At 34.1% G+C, this 15,678-nt stretch overlaps 2 protein-coding genes across 4 annotated transcripts; one reads left to right on the forward strand and one right to left on the reverse strand.

Moving 5' to 3' along the window:
- Positions 1 to 1,403: 1,403 nt before the first annotated feature.
- LOC114406079 (protein trichome birefringence-like 35) lies at positions 1,404 to 7,803 on the reverse strand. Of its 2 annotated transcripts, none has more exons than XM_028368654.1 (7): positions 7,583 to 7,801; positions 7,204 to 7,490; positions 6,777 to 7,056; positions 5,973 to 6,144; positions 5,578 to 5,774; positions 5,336 to 5,488; positions 1,404 to 1,994 (listed from the first exon to the last, which is right to left on the reverse strand). In XM_028368654.1, exons 2-7 carry the CDS (start codon positions 7,412 to 7,414, stop codon positions 1,664 to 1,666), a joined length of 1,344 nt encoding a protein of 447 aa, XP_028224455.1. In that variant the 5' UTR covers positions 7,415 to 7,490; positions 7,583 to 7,801; the 3' UTR covers positions 1,404 to 1,663. The 2 variants fall into 2 exon arrangements, with proteins under 2 accessions (XP_028224455.1, XP_028224454.1); XM_028368653.1 differs by having other exon boundaries at positions 1,664 to 1,994; positions 7,610 to 7,803.
- Positions 7,804 to 12,042: 4,239 nt separating this feature from the next.
- LOC114406080 (proteasome subunit alpha type-4) lies at positions 12,043 to 15,427 on the forward strand. Of its 2 annotated transcripts, none has more exons than XM_028368656.1 (2): positions 12,043 to 12,197; positions 14,445 to 15,427. In XM_028368656.1, exon 2 carries the CDS (start codon positions 14,460 to 14,462, stop codon positions 15,210 to 15,212), a length of 753 nt encoding a protein of 250 aa, XP_028224457.1. In that variant the 5' UTR covers positions 12,043 to 12,197; positions 14,445 to 14,459; the 3' UTR covers positions 15,213 to 15,427. The 2 variants fall into 2 exon arrangements, with proteins under 2 accessions (XP_028224457.1, XP_028224456.1); XM_028368655.1 differs by having other exon boundaries at positions 12,044 to 12,197; positions 14,440 to 15,427.
- The last annotated feature ends 251 nt before the right edge of the window (positions 15,428 to 15,678 follow it).

A 15,678-nucleotide genomic window follows, 5' to 3' on the forward strand; every position in this document is an offset into this window, starting at 1 on the left:
AAATATCGCAAAACAGAATGAGATACGATGAGATAGAATGCAATAGAAGCAAAGACAAGGAAAATCGAGTTATCTACTCTTCTTAAAGGTTAAAACTTCTCTAAAGAAACGCTTTGCCCCGAGAATGGGATAGAAAAAAAAAGAAACAGAAAGAGAGTGTGTGAACGTAAATAAAATAATACGGTGGTAATTGAGATCTTTCCACTTTTGACAAGTATTCATATGATTTTCCAAGAGCCTTTCACACGTCCAAGAGGTAACGAGTGGAAAAGAAACTTTAGACATTTGGAATGATTTTCTTCTGTCAGGTTTAGAAATTTTTGAAGTTACAATTTTCAAAGGTTTGTCCAGGGAATGAGATGGAGAAGAAATCACAAGTCACCACACTTATACTTAGGGGTATTCGCATATTGGATTGGATCGATTTTGAAAATAAAAAAATTTAATTTAATCATTTCAGTTTTATTAATTTATCATCCAATCGGTTTAGTTTAAACTTTTAATCCAATATGATTCAATCCAATTTAAAGCAGTTTGGATTGAATCAATTTTAAAGAGAAAAATTATTTGATTCAACCATTTCGATTTTGTTTTGTTAATTTGTCATCGAATTGGTTTAATTTAAACTTTTAATCCTATCTTATCCATAATTTATGTTTATTTACTTTTGACTAAGCCTTTCTTTTGCAGGTTTAGAACTTCTCAAAGACTTTCCCTCCTTACAAGAGACAGAGAGAACTAAAGTCTTGGAATCATACCAACCCCATAAAGATATATATTGTTACTCAGTATTCGGGGCATAAAAATGTTACTAATCCACAGTCAAACTAAAGAAAAAAGAAAAAGGAAACTAAAATACCTCTTATGTTAATTGGCGTTACTTTCTGTACTTTATGTTTGGTTTACATTAAACAGTTCATTATCCTGAATACAAGTTCTAATTCCAAAATTATGACCAAGATTAATTTAAACACACATCTTAATCGCATTCAATCCTTCGAAAAACAATTCTGTCAAAATCAATTTTACTATAATTTAAATCCAATGATGAATGACTTCTGTAACCTCTTTAAAAAGGTGAAGGATCGTATAAACATTACCTGGTCCGTAGAATTTACTTAGAATATAATCTATTATTTGAGTTTCGTTTGGTGTTTTAATTTTTTCACTTCAGAAATGCCGTTAGATACATTCATCAATTATAAGGCCAATTGGCCACATATCTATAGCTTCTTTCACCTAAAAAATGTCGTTTAACTTATTGATTAGTTGGCGTGATGTGAAACTAATATATTAAGACCCAGCTAGATATGCCGGAACCCTGATGTTTTTATGTAAGCATGCTAGAATAACACAAGTATAATAGAGTTTAGTCAAACACTGAAAAAAGCATTTCATAGGTATGTGCAGAATGAGAGAATAGAATAAATCACATTTATAAGAAATCCAACAAATAACTACCTCAGTTTTTTTGTTCCTTTTCTGAGTGAAGCCAAGTTTTAAAGTGGCACATGAACGTTGAGATCTCTAAATTTTCAGCATTCACTTGTCAAAAACAGTCCACCCTTGCGTGCAAACAACTAATGTAAGCAGCTTTTGCCACTCTTTAAAAAATGCAGACATTGGCTGCTATATTCAATCAAGAAAATTGAATAAACAACTTCTACAAAAAATGGAATAGTAACTCATTCCACACATCAGGTACCCCAGGCAAGCACCAATGTATGCAATCAGAGTAAGATGGGGGATTTGACAATTGTTCCGGGCGAAGGGGCTCCCAAAATTTGCGAAAAATGGAAGGATGACCATCCTTTCTATACTCTGATAGTTGAGTAATGTTGATGACAGAAACTTTTGAGCTCAAATTGCTTAGGATCTTCTCCACAGTGCTCATTGTGGGCAAATCTGAGCCACTTCCCCAGTAGCCCTCATTGTCAATGGGGTCCTTCTCCCCATAACAGTTTCCCTCGCTTCCTGGTTTCCACTCTCGACTCCTGAATGAGAATAGTGTTCAATAAAGTGAGAAAATATAGAGCATGAGATGTTTGAATTTCATATATTAATGTTATGAGGGTATAAAAAGGTGCGTCAATCATATGAGAAGATTTCTAATCATTTGGATGAGTTGTATTTGGGAACTATATTGTATAACAACATTATACACCATTAGTAACAAATGAAATTATTTTTTTCCATATAATTTGTTTTCTTCAACACTCGTAGTGTATCAATAACAAGTTTTCTTGTCACATGCATTATACCTCTCAAGTTTTCTTAGTTAGATGGAATTCTAACTTCATATATTCAAAGCTATAGGAGAGTTCAAGATAAATAGTTATTTTCGTCCCTGAATGTGTAAAGTGTCGATAAATTTGTTTCCAAAAGATGAAAATTAAAATTTTAGTCTTCAAAAGTGAAAAAAGTGACAAATTCATCTATCCGTTAACTTCTGTCAATTACCGTTAATGAAAGAGACTACATGACATATTCAAGAACGAATTTGTCAGTGCTTTAGACATTTAGAGACAAAAATGATTATTAACCAAAAATATAATTTAATCTTCATCTTCCCTTTTTTAATTGTTGCAAATATAACATTACAATAAGCACTTACAAAAATAGGAAAGTAAGCATAAGTTAGAACAAATATAATAATAAGCATAATATTGATTAATAAACATAATATATTTGTTGCTTTGAAATTTTTATTGTGACAGTGATAAAATCAAATTGGGTCTCATTTTTTTTGTAAGGATTAACTTAATGGCTGTGCATTTTTGTTTGAATCTTTGTGTAAGGTGTTGTCACATTAGAAATTTCAGAACAATAAACATATTATGTTTATTAATCAATATTATGTTTATTATTTATTATGTTTGTTTCAACTTATGCTTATTTTTTTATTTTTTTAAGTGTTTATTATAATATTATGCTTCAACGATTAAAAAAAGGGAGAAGATAAAGATTAAATTATATTTTGGATAAATAATCATTTTCGTCCCTAAATGTGTAGGGCACTGACAAATTCGTCCTTGAATATGTCACACAAGCTCTTTCATTAACGATAACTGATAGAAGTTAACGGATGAATAGATTTGTCACATTTTTTTTACTTTCAAAGACTAAAGTTTGAATTATTATCTTTCACGGACGAATCTATCAACGCTCTATATGTTCAGGGACGAAAATGACTATTTATCCAAAGTTCAGCTACAAATGGTAAAAAAACAATCATAACAACTTGGCAATTTTTATTTATATTTTTTATGTTGAAATACTACTTTCAATGGCAAATATCATAAACTGAATTGTGTGATGCAGGCTCTGGTCTCAAAGTATTGCACTCACGACATCATTCACAAAGAATTGAAACCAGAGGTAGGAGTATTTTATATGTTTTTTTGGACAGAATTGAGGTTAGTACACTTTTAATAGTATTTTGTTTTCTAGTGTTCTCTTTGTAACATCTTTTAATTCTTTGAAGTTCAAATTAAATTAAGTCTACTTCAATTTGTAGGATGGAATTGAACGCAAACTATGTGATGGCCATTGTTACCTTTGTAGCATTTTATTTGTTGTGGCCATGGATACCTTTGTAGCATTTCATTTTTGGAGGTCATGGATATCTTTGTAAAGTTGGAACTCCTGATTCTAAGAAGCGAAAAGAAAAAATCCTGGTTTGCATCCTAAAAGAACTTGATGGACTGTTACATGCATAGCAAGACTAATTTTGGCAAATAATAAGCAATATGGGAATGACATTATGCCATATGCTCATTGGATATGAAGTGGCAATACCAATGGTAGTATTTCGGAACTACTATATTGTATAACAATATTATACACCATTAATAACAACTGAAAATATTTTTGTTCAAATAATGTATTGTTTTCTTCAACACTCGTAGAGTATCAATGACAAGTTTTCTTGTCACATGCATTATACCTCTCATGTACTTGGAATGTAGATTTGGCACCATTGGTATTGCCACATCAAATCCAACTTTAATACACAACTTCAGCAAAAATCGAAAACTTTATTTTCTTTTTTGGGGTTTGTGGAAGCCGCCCATATTGGAACCTAGAGAAAAGGGAAATGGTGAACAGAATCATATCATTTGTCCATTCTTACCCATTCCTTTTCTTTTCCCTCTAACTAAAAAGAGACACCTCAACAAAAAAGAAATTTAACAATTCAGAGAAAATGTTGCCATTTAAAACAGATTCTGTTTTTTTGCTGAGGTGTCATTTTTCAATTGGAGGGAGGAAGAAGGGGCCAGGCAAGGAGTGCAATGAATCAATGTTGAACCTGTATCATACCAGCAGGGGGCACTTGGTACACAACATTCAATCACTGGGTCAATGGCCAAGTGGCATCTAAAATTCCTTTTAGAGAGATTTCACTTCTGAGAGGGAGCTAATACAATTTTTCTTTTTGATGGATTGTAGTTAAAAGTTTAAGGGAGGCTACCCCATTGGCTAGGATAAGCCAAAGGTGACTAGTGACAAGTGACAAACCTCAGAAAATACGTACAGCGGTGGTACTTAACATAGTTACATATCACCTACCAAGGGAAATTGCTAACAAAGAGAATCAAATCAAGCCTTCCAAGCTCAGTGCCTTTGATTCATACCAACTGAACCAATCCAAGCTAATATATTTTAATTTTTAACACAGCAGAATCAGATGAAATGTTATCAAAAGAAAATCAAAATTCAAACCAGAAATAGTAATTCCTTTTACAGTGCCAAATTTGACAGAAGAGGATGTTTTCATGGAAGTGTGGGAAGCAGGAGCCAGGGAATCAATACTCGGGTTAAAACAGGCAAATGGCAGAGTTTCCATTGGATTATCCAAATAAAAACACAGTTAAGATGAATGATAATCCTTAACACAAGTATGCCGCAAGTCCTAAGAATGCACAACAAAATTAATCTAGACTAACCACCAATAAATGTTTTCCCCTCTAGCTATTACTCCCTCTGGTCTCAATTATAAGCAAAAGAAAATTGATTTCACACTTACTAAGGAAGTTAGTTAACTTCATTAAATTGTGTTAATTCACATTAAAAAAATGTTTTTTCCTAAACTACCCTTCATTGGAACTTGATATCAAGCATAAAAAAAGTCTGACCCTATTAAATGAAGGGTATTTTGAAGATAATCTCATTAAATAAGACAACGTTGTTAAATTTTGCTTTTATTTGAGACCATAAAACAAAGAAATTTTGTTGCTTATAATCGAGACTAGAGGGAGTATATCATAGCTTAGCCTGGGCATATCAGCAATATTTCATCCTAGCATATCATACAAAACTTTGATTGGGTGCTCACCAGAGATGAGTAGGTGACATGGTCACAAAAAAGACACGCTTCTTAAGGGGATCGACTTTAGAAGATACCCAATCTGCCCAGGCTCCCATGGCTAACTCCATGGCTCCATGCCCATCCAATTCTTCACAAGCTCCATTTTCTTCATGAGTCCATCTGCAAAATTACAAAATACAAGATCCATCACAATAGAGAAGACAATTTTCCTAAAGAAACCACGTGTACATTGATGAACTGATACAAACAATAGCTTGACTGGGCCTTGTCTCCACCACAAGTATGTATTAAAAACTAGTATATCAGCATTTTCCCACAGTGATGCATGTCTAAGAACCGTATCAGGACGAATTATCCGTTCATCTAGTCTGTGATTTACTGGATCATCAGAATTAGATTCAGCAAGAAGAGGAGCCCAGAGAAATTCCACAGTCGCATTGTACTCCTGAAAATTGGCACAAAAATAGCAGTGTGCAGGAAATGAGACTTTAAGACGATGATACTCGTGAACCAAACCCCATCAACACAATGTCTTAGAACATCCAATGTGTATAAAGAAGTTCAGTGGAATAATGGAAGAAGGCACATATAGTATAGGGGACTACCTAACATCATAAAATTGTTTTTGGTATAGGCTACTTACCTCTGCTCTGAAAATGGTGAGATGGGCATTTGGTGACATTGATCTCTTATCAGCAGGAATTACTGATTGTAACAAACATACCATAGATATCCATTGCCCTCTATTTAGTGAATCTCCAACAAACATTAGCCTTTTACCTCTCAACTTCTCCCACATTTCTTTCACGTTCCACCTGTTGTATACGAGAAATCAGTGAAGCTTAGCAGAAAGAACCTACTCTTTCACAGAAATAAAGAGTTAAATATTTTTTAGTCCCTATAAATAGAGAAATGTTAACTTGTAGACCCTAAAAATACCATCTTTCAGTTCCCCATTTATGAAGAAGTGTTGAGTGTGGTGTGGTTCGGTTCATGTCCTTTCCTTCCACTCCAGTCAATAGTATTAGTAATAGGGACTGCACTTGACATATTTTCATAAATTGGGGATCCAAAAGGAAATGATTTGTTTAGGGACTAAATACAAACATTTTCTAATTTATAGGGATTAAAAACATATTTAATCCATTAGTTTTTTTAGAAGGTATTTAATCCATTAGTTAACTACCACTTATACAATCCATATCTGATGCTACTTTTAGAAACAAGAAAAGATTAAATTTTTTTCAACTCTAACTCCCAAAGGAACAACTGAACAAATGTATTCTACTTGGACCTTTACAAAACTCAATCTTGATCGTACATAAACTTACAAAACAATAATAACCTTAAAACCATTGAATTGAATCATTCCAATTTATGCCACCACTAAAACCATAACCTGACAATGTTCACAGGGATAAGAAACAAAGCTCAGAGAGAGAACCACCTCTTCAAATTGCAGTTATGTGGCTGCCATCTCCAATACTGGTACCCCAAATCAGACCTCCCATGCTTGTGACAGGCCAATTGGTCAGACATGTAAGGGCAATCTGACTCATTGTAAAGTGGATGTGAAACATTATCAAACACCCATTTGCCTGAAAAAACATCACAACTCTCCGGCCTCGCACTCCAGTGACCGGAATGCCGAGAATCGCCGAGCCAAGCAATTTTCCGGCCACTATACTCCACAGTGGAGTTGCATCTACTGAATCTATCCAAAACCTCTAAAATCCAACAACCCCATTTCAGCAAGTCAGACAAAACACAAACTAAACACACAAAACATAAAAAGTTGTCCAAAAAACACATCAAGTTTTCAGTTTTCAGTCTCCAATGAAGCACAAAGCAAGCTATGAAGAGAAAGTCCATACCTGGTGCTTGCTTTAGGTGACCAGAGAGGTTTGGTTTGACAAAGGTGGCTGAAGAAACTTCTTGGTGGTTGTGAACATGATCTGGATTTTCATGGATTCGTTGTATGGTGTGTTCACTCTGGAGGGTTGAGAAGGCTATGAAAAACAATAAAATAAGCACAAGCAAAGGGAAAATGGGGGGTTTCTTTCTGTTCCACTTCCACCTCTGCATGGTGGTGTTGGTGGGTTGTAGTTGATTATGATTTTGACTTTTGATCCTCTATAAGGAAACCAAATCAAGGGTGAGCCTGAAATTTGAAAAAGCAAATACATCACTTAAAAGTTAAAACAAGAAGGGAAACAAAAAATAAATAAAAAAATCAGCTTCAGATTCATTAACTGGTATGTAATAAAGACTAGTCAGTACTCGGAAATAGACAGAATCAGAAACTTCGATTTCGAAGTTTGAAGTTTGAAGTTTGAACAATAATCAGTCGGTGCTGCATTTGCAAGTTGCAACCTCTCTCTGAGCCAAGATTGATGTTGTAAAATTAGAGAAGCAGTTGATTACTTATTTTCCCGTCAACATTAACTGTAGAATGATTGTTGGTAAATGTAGAATCATCCTTTGACCATTTTAACTCCACTGGTCACGCTATTATTACGCTATGTCCTCGAAGTGAATCTTCTAGAGTTTAGAATTGAATTGCACATTCAGAAAGTTATGATCCGATGGTACACAAATTTTGAAAAAGCGTTCATGTTTTGTTTGGGACTAAAAACAGAATTTTTTTTTATTAAGATGTAGAAAATTACGTTGATGAATTTTTTTTTATAATTTTTATAATAAATATTTTTTCTTGTTAATTTCTTAATTAATGTGCTTAAAATACCGATTAGAAAGATTTTTTGTTTTAAAAGTAAATTAAACTGTTTAATATTATTGACACAAGTGGTTTAACACTTGAGTTTTTTAATTAAGGCATGAGATTCGATCTCTAATTTGAAAATAAGATTGTAATTGTAGTTATCCTAAAATGAATAGACTCGATGAAAAGAATGTCAAACAAGAAATTTTATATCTCTTGATTTTAAAAAATAAAAAATCACATATTGTAAAAATCTGTTGATTGATTAGCTGTCATGTCAGCTTATTCCCAACGAGTGATTCCTTTTAGCCAACTGACTCAAGGAGGAAATTGTGTTCCTTGTTTGGGTTTTTAGTCTCCTCCAACGAGCTTTCTAGTAGTTGTTGCACTAAAGTCTCTATCTATGTCACACTACTCCTATGGAAATGGGGTAAATGAACGCGGTAAACGACCCGAAACAGTAAAGAAAAACATAAAGAAAGTTATAAACAAAGTGATAAATAAAGGATAAACAACTTGAAAAGATAATCTAGTTGATTTTTGGTCGAGGACCTATTTTACATCTTACTTTCTTCTATTTATAATGATAATAGCAAGCATTCGTACTAAACACGTTAATTGTTTTCTAATAACTATCCACAATCCTAGATTTTAGGGAGATCATGGGTTACATGATCTTAACTTCTTGCATTATTGACTTGTGTTGATGAGTGGTCTCAAGTTTCATAAAACTATTGCAAAGAAACAACTATTATTTTTTCGCTAACCATTTCTCCTACCTTTTAGAAAATCATAGATCAATATGCATTTAGCCTTGGAAAAATTGTTTGCAAGTGTCTTCCACATTCAAATATTCCTTCAAACTTGGTCTTTCCCAAAATAGGTCTGATTCAACTTTGTTGTGCTAGACGACAAAAATTAGTCATTAATAGTCAATCAACATAGATAGTTGTTAGCAATCAGAAAATGTTTCTTTTAGGTGTTAGCCAATATAAACAATTATTTTAGTTATCAATCATCTTTAGCAGTGGGCAAACTATAATCCATTAAGATTGGGCCGCATTAGTCCACAATCGTAGACTGAATTAGCCACCTAAATTATTCTTTAGCCAATGATAAACAACTAGCCTTAATAGCAAATATGTTTTGCGCCAACAACTCCTTACAATTTTTTAGATTATATATGATATTTCTATTTTTTTTAATACTTATAATAACATTTTATTTTATAGGGATACACTATAGTATTTTTCAAATAATTAAAAGAAGTTTGTATGATGTAAAAAGTTTGTGATGTAATATTTTCAAATAATTAAGTTAGTTTGTGGGGAGAAAACAAATAGTGTACAATTTGGAAAAAAAATGTTAGGAATATTAGTATAATTCACACTTTATTTTAATGGGAAAGAGTGATATTTTAACTGGCTCGAATCTTTTCAATTAAAAGTTAGTTGTAAATGTGGTTTTGGTGGGTTGATGTGGTTTCGATGGATAGGGTGCAAGTTGACCTTGGTAGGAACTAGGAACCAAAATTAGGATATGCTTAATGTTTACATTTCAAAAGATGATTATGACAATAATGGTCTGTTTGATTGGATGGAAGAAAAATAAGAAAGGAAACAAAAGTTTAAACTTTGAATTGGAAAGAAAATGAAAGGAAGAAAAAAAATTAATTTTTGTCTTTAGAGGTTAACTTTTCCTTCCATTTTCTCTCTAACCAAGTAGAAAAAATATTATATAAATTGTGTTTTTTTTCTTTTCTATTGTCTTTCCTCTCACTTTCTCTTCTACCAAATGGATCATAAATTCCAAATGTACCGTTGGTCTTCATGGCTATGATGTTCATTGTATTCTTTCAAAAACAAATAATTCTAATTCTTGTTTATAAAACTTCTTAAGAAAAAAACAAGAAGTGTAGTAAATTTTGCGTAAATCAAAAACCCTTTTTATGTACATCTCAAATCCCATTCTCCTCTTCAAAATATAAATAACATATTCGTGGCAAAACATTTTGTAATTAAAACCACGAGTCGGTGTATGAAAGTGAATAAACTACAAAATAATTAAACCAAACATTCATGCGAGATAAAATATAGATAAACGAGTGAGCCTTTGTAGTCACCAATATACATAAATAAGTATCAAAGTCATAAAAGTGTCAAGGTGGAACATGAATAAATAAGTACAAACCCAAAGCATCCAAAGACAAGTGGTGAAAGTAGATGACTGAATAAATACATAGTAATCCAAAATCCTAGGTTGGCCCAAAGTAAATACATAAAAAAGGGGAAAAACCTATGTCTGAAAGTAGTTATCTAAACCCAACTTAGTATCAACTATACCATCCAAAAAAAGTATGAGTCTAATAGAAAGAAAGCTCCTAAAAAGAACCATGTGAAGAACTCCAATAAGGACCCTCCTTAGAATCCTCTTCCATTGGCTCCAGCTCCTTAACAGAAAACTTTACAAGCATCTTAGGGTCTTCTTTAGTTTATGTATCTTTCTCCGGATCTCTTACTTCCGGCTCTGACTCCATATCATCCAAGTCTATCACTAGAGGTGCCACCTTACGAGCATCCGCTCACGTCAAACAACAAGGTGCTAATGATGGTACGCGAGACTCAGGAAACATTGATCGAGGTTAGATAAGGACAAATGTTGTAGCTTCCGAGTCGTTAAAAGTAGAGTTGAATCCCTCAGAAGGCACCAAAGAAGTGAACGGTAGAGAAGAGTCCAAGAATGAGAGTTCCATTAAAGAAACAAGCTCCACATGACGATAGTAAGATGGTGTTGGCTAAGTCCACAATGCATAGAAGTCCAAGGTATGAGAGCACTTTCTATATGTCCACCCACACTAAGTGACATTGAATGTGGTTGGAAAAAGTGTCAGTAAGACACTGGGTTGTGCAACCACACGAACTCGCATACACTAATCCATAATAGGTTATTTGTCTTGACGTTCACCATTAGAACCTAAAAAATGATAACAATGGAGTGAGTCCTCCATCCCCTCAAAAGCCATAAGCAACGAACATCAAGTCCCAAGCATAACCTACACAATGAATACATGTGGTCCACTAGCAAACACCACTCACAATATCATATTTCGCATATCTATCTCACGCATTTCACATCTTGGGTCCAACACTACTATTAAGCCTCCCAAGCTTAAGGGTCTCAGTACATATGACATAACGCTCTCACCAACCATGGTTATAGCTTTGTTCTAGTTAGGAATGTTAAGTGAGACCCATGAGTCCCTTGAACTAACCGAAAATACCCTTAGCTAAGCTATCACAACTCAACATCTCCCACAGGTTCCTTTGAACTGTTCAGACCATCCCCAAGTGTACCAATTGTATGTCATCTACTTCTCTTCAAATGATTCCTCACCCATCCTTCTTGATGAGAACCATCAATCTTCGAACAACGGTTGCATAGTACACGAGCATAGACATCAAAGAATAAATTTTCCACTGAATATGGCCTAACCCCAACTCCAGACATAACCGTCTCTCTAACTCCATTACACCTTTATCATTGTTTGTTTATTTCTTTCATTTTCTTTGTAATGCGTGTTGATCCACATGACGCTCCCGACCGTGTAGTCTCCTTCGTCAAACACACACAAAATCAAGTTTGATTTAAATATCTTAAAGATAAAATGACTTGAACAAAAATTAGATAAATTTTATTTTATCTTTATCATTAAATTATCAAATCAAATGATAATATATCTACCATTTGTGTCTTTCAATCCAAAGCCCAACAAAGTAGAGATATAAAAAAAAAATTAATCCGCATGCACTAACATTATAAAAGAGTTTTATATTATTACTCAATCACACATAATTGTTTTAATTATTTTAAAAATTAATAAATTTATTATATATAATAAATTATGATTGAATGATTATATAAATTTTTAGTTCATTGATAATCTTTTTTCTCTGGAAAAAACTCTGATGTAAAATTAAAAAGAAAAAAAAAGAGAGAAAAGGAAAAGGATTCATAATCATAAGTTTTCGTGTCCAAAGGGCAATTCGAGTCTTTGAAATCTCCCTTTCAAACCTTACACTCCTCATTTCGTTTCCGTAGCAGTTTTCTCACACTTCACCGCTGCTTCCCCTTCACCTCCGATTTCGTGTAAGTTATTTTTTTTTTTCTTCTTTCGATTTCAGTTTCAGTTTCTATGTCTCTGGTTTTTAATATTCGGTGATGGTTCTCAAATAGGTCGAATAATTGGTTTTCTTTTATATTAGTTAAATCCGAGACTTTTATGTTACTCTGCACGGTAGATTTGCTTGTGGGTGGTTTAAAAGTTCGATCTTTGTGGTTTATGGAGATAGTTACATGTACCCTTTTTTTTCCCATGTCAAATTGACTTGCATAATTTTCTGAAGCAGTTAATTTATTACCTAATGTTGATATCAATTACTGTATTTTTTTCTTCTTCAAAAATTAAGACTAGGGCAAAACAGATCAACCTCACAAAATTGTTTTGGGTTGAAAGATTTTTTTTCTTTTCAAATCAAACCCTGACCTTGCTGTGAGTTATGTTGAGCATTCAAACTATAATAAAAGTTGAATGTTGAAATTTGATGTGTGATGTGTTCTTGCTTAGTTGCAATGCTAGTGAAACCTGATATGATGATTCGTTCAGAAGATGATGGTTATTCACACTGTTCATTTTGTACCTGTATTCTACTATCTATGTGCTGTTACATCTGAGTCATAATTTTGATCCTGAATTGAAGTTCAATGCTCCATCGGTTGCTTTCGATGGGCACGGAAGATTCATTAGGGTTACTATTGTTGCTTGGTATGGCTAAATTGCTAAGGCCTTTGTTTAAGAGCTTCATCTTTATGACTACCAAGCAATTCAGCAAAAAAGTTGCTTTAAATTCAAGCTATTGTGTGTGGGATACCGACTCAACAACCAGAACCAGTTCCACTGGTGCCGGTCTTTGGAAGCTTATCTCCTAGGGATATGAAGATCTTAGTTCATTAGTCTCTTTAAACTTCCGTGATGGTTTGTTTATCTGCATCAGGTTTTGGAGCATGTTAGGGTGGGAAATGTTCCTTCTTTTGATGACTTTTCATTGCCCTCACCATATCCCTAACTTGCATAACTTGTTGATTAAAATTTCTCAAGGTTCTTACTATTGTTCTGTTTCCATGTTCAAACTTCTAATTGATCTTGGGTTTCCATTTTCAAGGTTCTCATTGATCTTGGATTTCCTTTTTTAAAGAGGACATATTCAACAATGTCATAAAGTCAAGTGAACAGGAAATTTGGTCTGATTGAAGGTTCTTTAGTTGATTAGATTTTTAACAATTAAACAAGTTTCCAGGGTTGTCCACTAAATGAGTTTCCTGGGTTGTTCCTTTCATATCTATAGGAAATTTATGCACACTAATATGATGCTGGAGGCTTCACTCTGCTTAGCATGCCCTTGTAATTTTGCTATGCTCAGCTTGTCCATATTGTGTAGAGGGTTGGCTTGCTTTGTAGCTAAGTTGTCCCTGTAGCATCTGTTAAGAAGGGCAGAAGCTGATTCTTAGTCCTTGTAACCCTGAGTATCTGCAATAGTGGCATATTCTGAACGATTGTAATGTGCTGCATTAACATCTGGAGATATGGCCTTATTTAGTATTATCAGATGAAAAGTATTAATTCTCTTCAGTATCATTTTTTCGACAAAAGCCATGACCCTGGACCTTTAACCTTTCAGAAAGTAACAGCTTATTATGTATGAAAGAATTCTGGAATCCACTAATATAACTTAGTTTAAATGTATTCAGCATGATCCTGTTCTCAACCACCACATGAGAATCATGAACCATCCATATTTTAATAATTTTGTAAGCTCAAATTATGGAGCCAAGGATTAGTATTCCAATTGTATTCTTCACTCCCATGGGTACTCAGCTGAATAATATTTTCCTTCGGTCTTTAACCCCTGTATTAAAGTCGAGCAATTTACAAATCCCTGGCCAGGAGTATAAAGGATATCTTGGTGGATACTGCTATTCATATGAAATCATTTAAACAGACACACCGGCAGTATCGTCAAAATTTTCCTAAACATTTTTTAAAACAAGAGAAGACAATTACAAGGTAAACAGGAGTGTATGTCAGAACAGACCCATTTGGTAGGATGGTGAGAATTGATTTTTGCTGAAAGAGCGAAAGGGTTGGGGGTAGCTCAGGAGAATTTAGATCATTCCATTGTTTTACTATCTTTTAAAATTTATAATATTCTGCTGAGCTTGTAAGTATATAGAGAAAAAAGTATTAGAATTTTAATTCTTTCTCTCCTTTTTGCATCAAAGTAGGAAATACCTGTTTAATTTCTTTCATTTCCATTTTTGCTACTTTTCATAGATCAGTAGTCAGAGATCAAAATGTCTCGAAGATATGACAGCCGTACAACAATCTTCTCCCCTGAAGGACGTCTTTACCAAGTGGAATATGCAATGGAGGCTATTGGTAACGCTGGTACCGCAATAGGGATCTTATCAAAAGATGGGGTTGTGCTGGTTGGTGAAAAGAAAGTCACATCCAAGCTGCTCCAAACTTCAACTTCCACCGAGAAAATGTACAAGATTGACGATCATGTTGCATGTGCTGTGGCTGGGATAATGTCTGATGCGAACATCCTAATCAATACCGCTAGGGTCCAAGCACAACGCTACACATACGCCTATCAAGAGCCCATGCCAGTTGAGCAGTTAGTTCAGTCTCTCTGTGATACCAAGCAAGGTTACACCCAATTCGGTGGTCTTCGGCCATTCGGAGTCTCGTTTCTGTTTGCGGGATGGGACAAAAACTTTGGCTTTCAACTTTACATGAGTGACCCTAGTGGAAATTACGGTGGCTGGAAAGCTGGAGCCATTGGGGCAAATAACCAGGCAGCACAATCAATACTAAAACAGGATTACAAGGATGATATCACAAGAGAAGAAGCAGTGCAACTTGCATTGAAGGTTTTGAGTAAAACCATGGACAGCACAAGTCTAACCTCGGAAAAGCTTGAACTTGCAGAGGTTTTCCTTTCACCCTCTGGAAAAGTCAAGTATGAAGTTTGCTCCCCAGAGGCCCTGACTAAGATGTTGGTGAAGTCTGGTGTAACCCAACCTGCAACAGACACTGCCTAGTTTGCTATTCCATGCTTATTGCACTTTGATTATGCCTATCTTATTCATTTGTGGTGCTTTTGGCATTAGATGGCAGATATTGGCTCAAACATTTTTCAAGTTAAAACACATTGCATGTTGGTAATGCTAATGGCTTTGTATTAGAGATATTGATGGTATGTGCGTTCCATTTGATTAACCACCGAATTTCCATGATTTGGTACTTATTATTTGAATTAAGGCTATAGGATCAGCATGTCAGCTTGGAAGCATTTTTCTAGGTGCTTGTTTAGTTAAGATTAATTTCGGGAAAATAATAGCCTATTTTTCAAAAACTTTTTCATGAAGCTGACAAACTAGTGATTACTTTTTCTAAAATAAAGTAAAGCTCATACATGTGATTTAAGAAAATGTTTAATTTTATTTTGATTAATTATAAAGTATTGTATTATTTATACTATATTTCGTAGAGATTTGTAAAATAAAT

This window comes from Glycine soja, chromosome 3 (assembly GCF_004193775.1).
Source record: "Glycine soja cultivar W05 chromosome 3, ASM419377v2, whole genome shotgun sequence".
In the NCBI taxonomy this organism is placed as follows: domain Eukaryota; kingdom Viridiplantae; phylum Streptophyta; class Magnoliopsida; order Fabales; family Fabaceae; genus Glycine; species Glycine soja.

What these genes read in the sequence shown, in the direction of transcription:
- LOC114406080 (XM_028368656.1), top strand. Translation starts at nt 14,460, where the DNA reads ATGTCTCGAAGATATGACAGCCGTACAACAATCTTCTCCCCTGAAGGA.
- LOC114406079 (XM_028368654.1), bottom strand. Translation starts at nt 7,414, where the DNA reads ATGCAGAGGTGGAAGTGGAACAGAAAGAAACCCCCCATTTTCCCTTTG. An exon ending in TCACCATTTTCAGAGCAGAG is followed by an intron (nt 5,775 to 5,972) that starts GTAAGTAGCCTA and finishes GCCAATTTTCAG; the next exon opens with GAGTACAATGCGACTGTGGA. An exon ending in ATGTCACCTACTCATCTCTG is followed by an intron (nt 1,995 to 5,335) that starts GTGAGCACCCAA and finishes ATTCTCATTCAG; the next exon opens with GAGTCGAGAGTGGAAACCAG.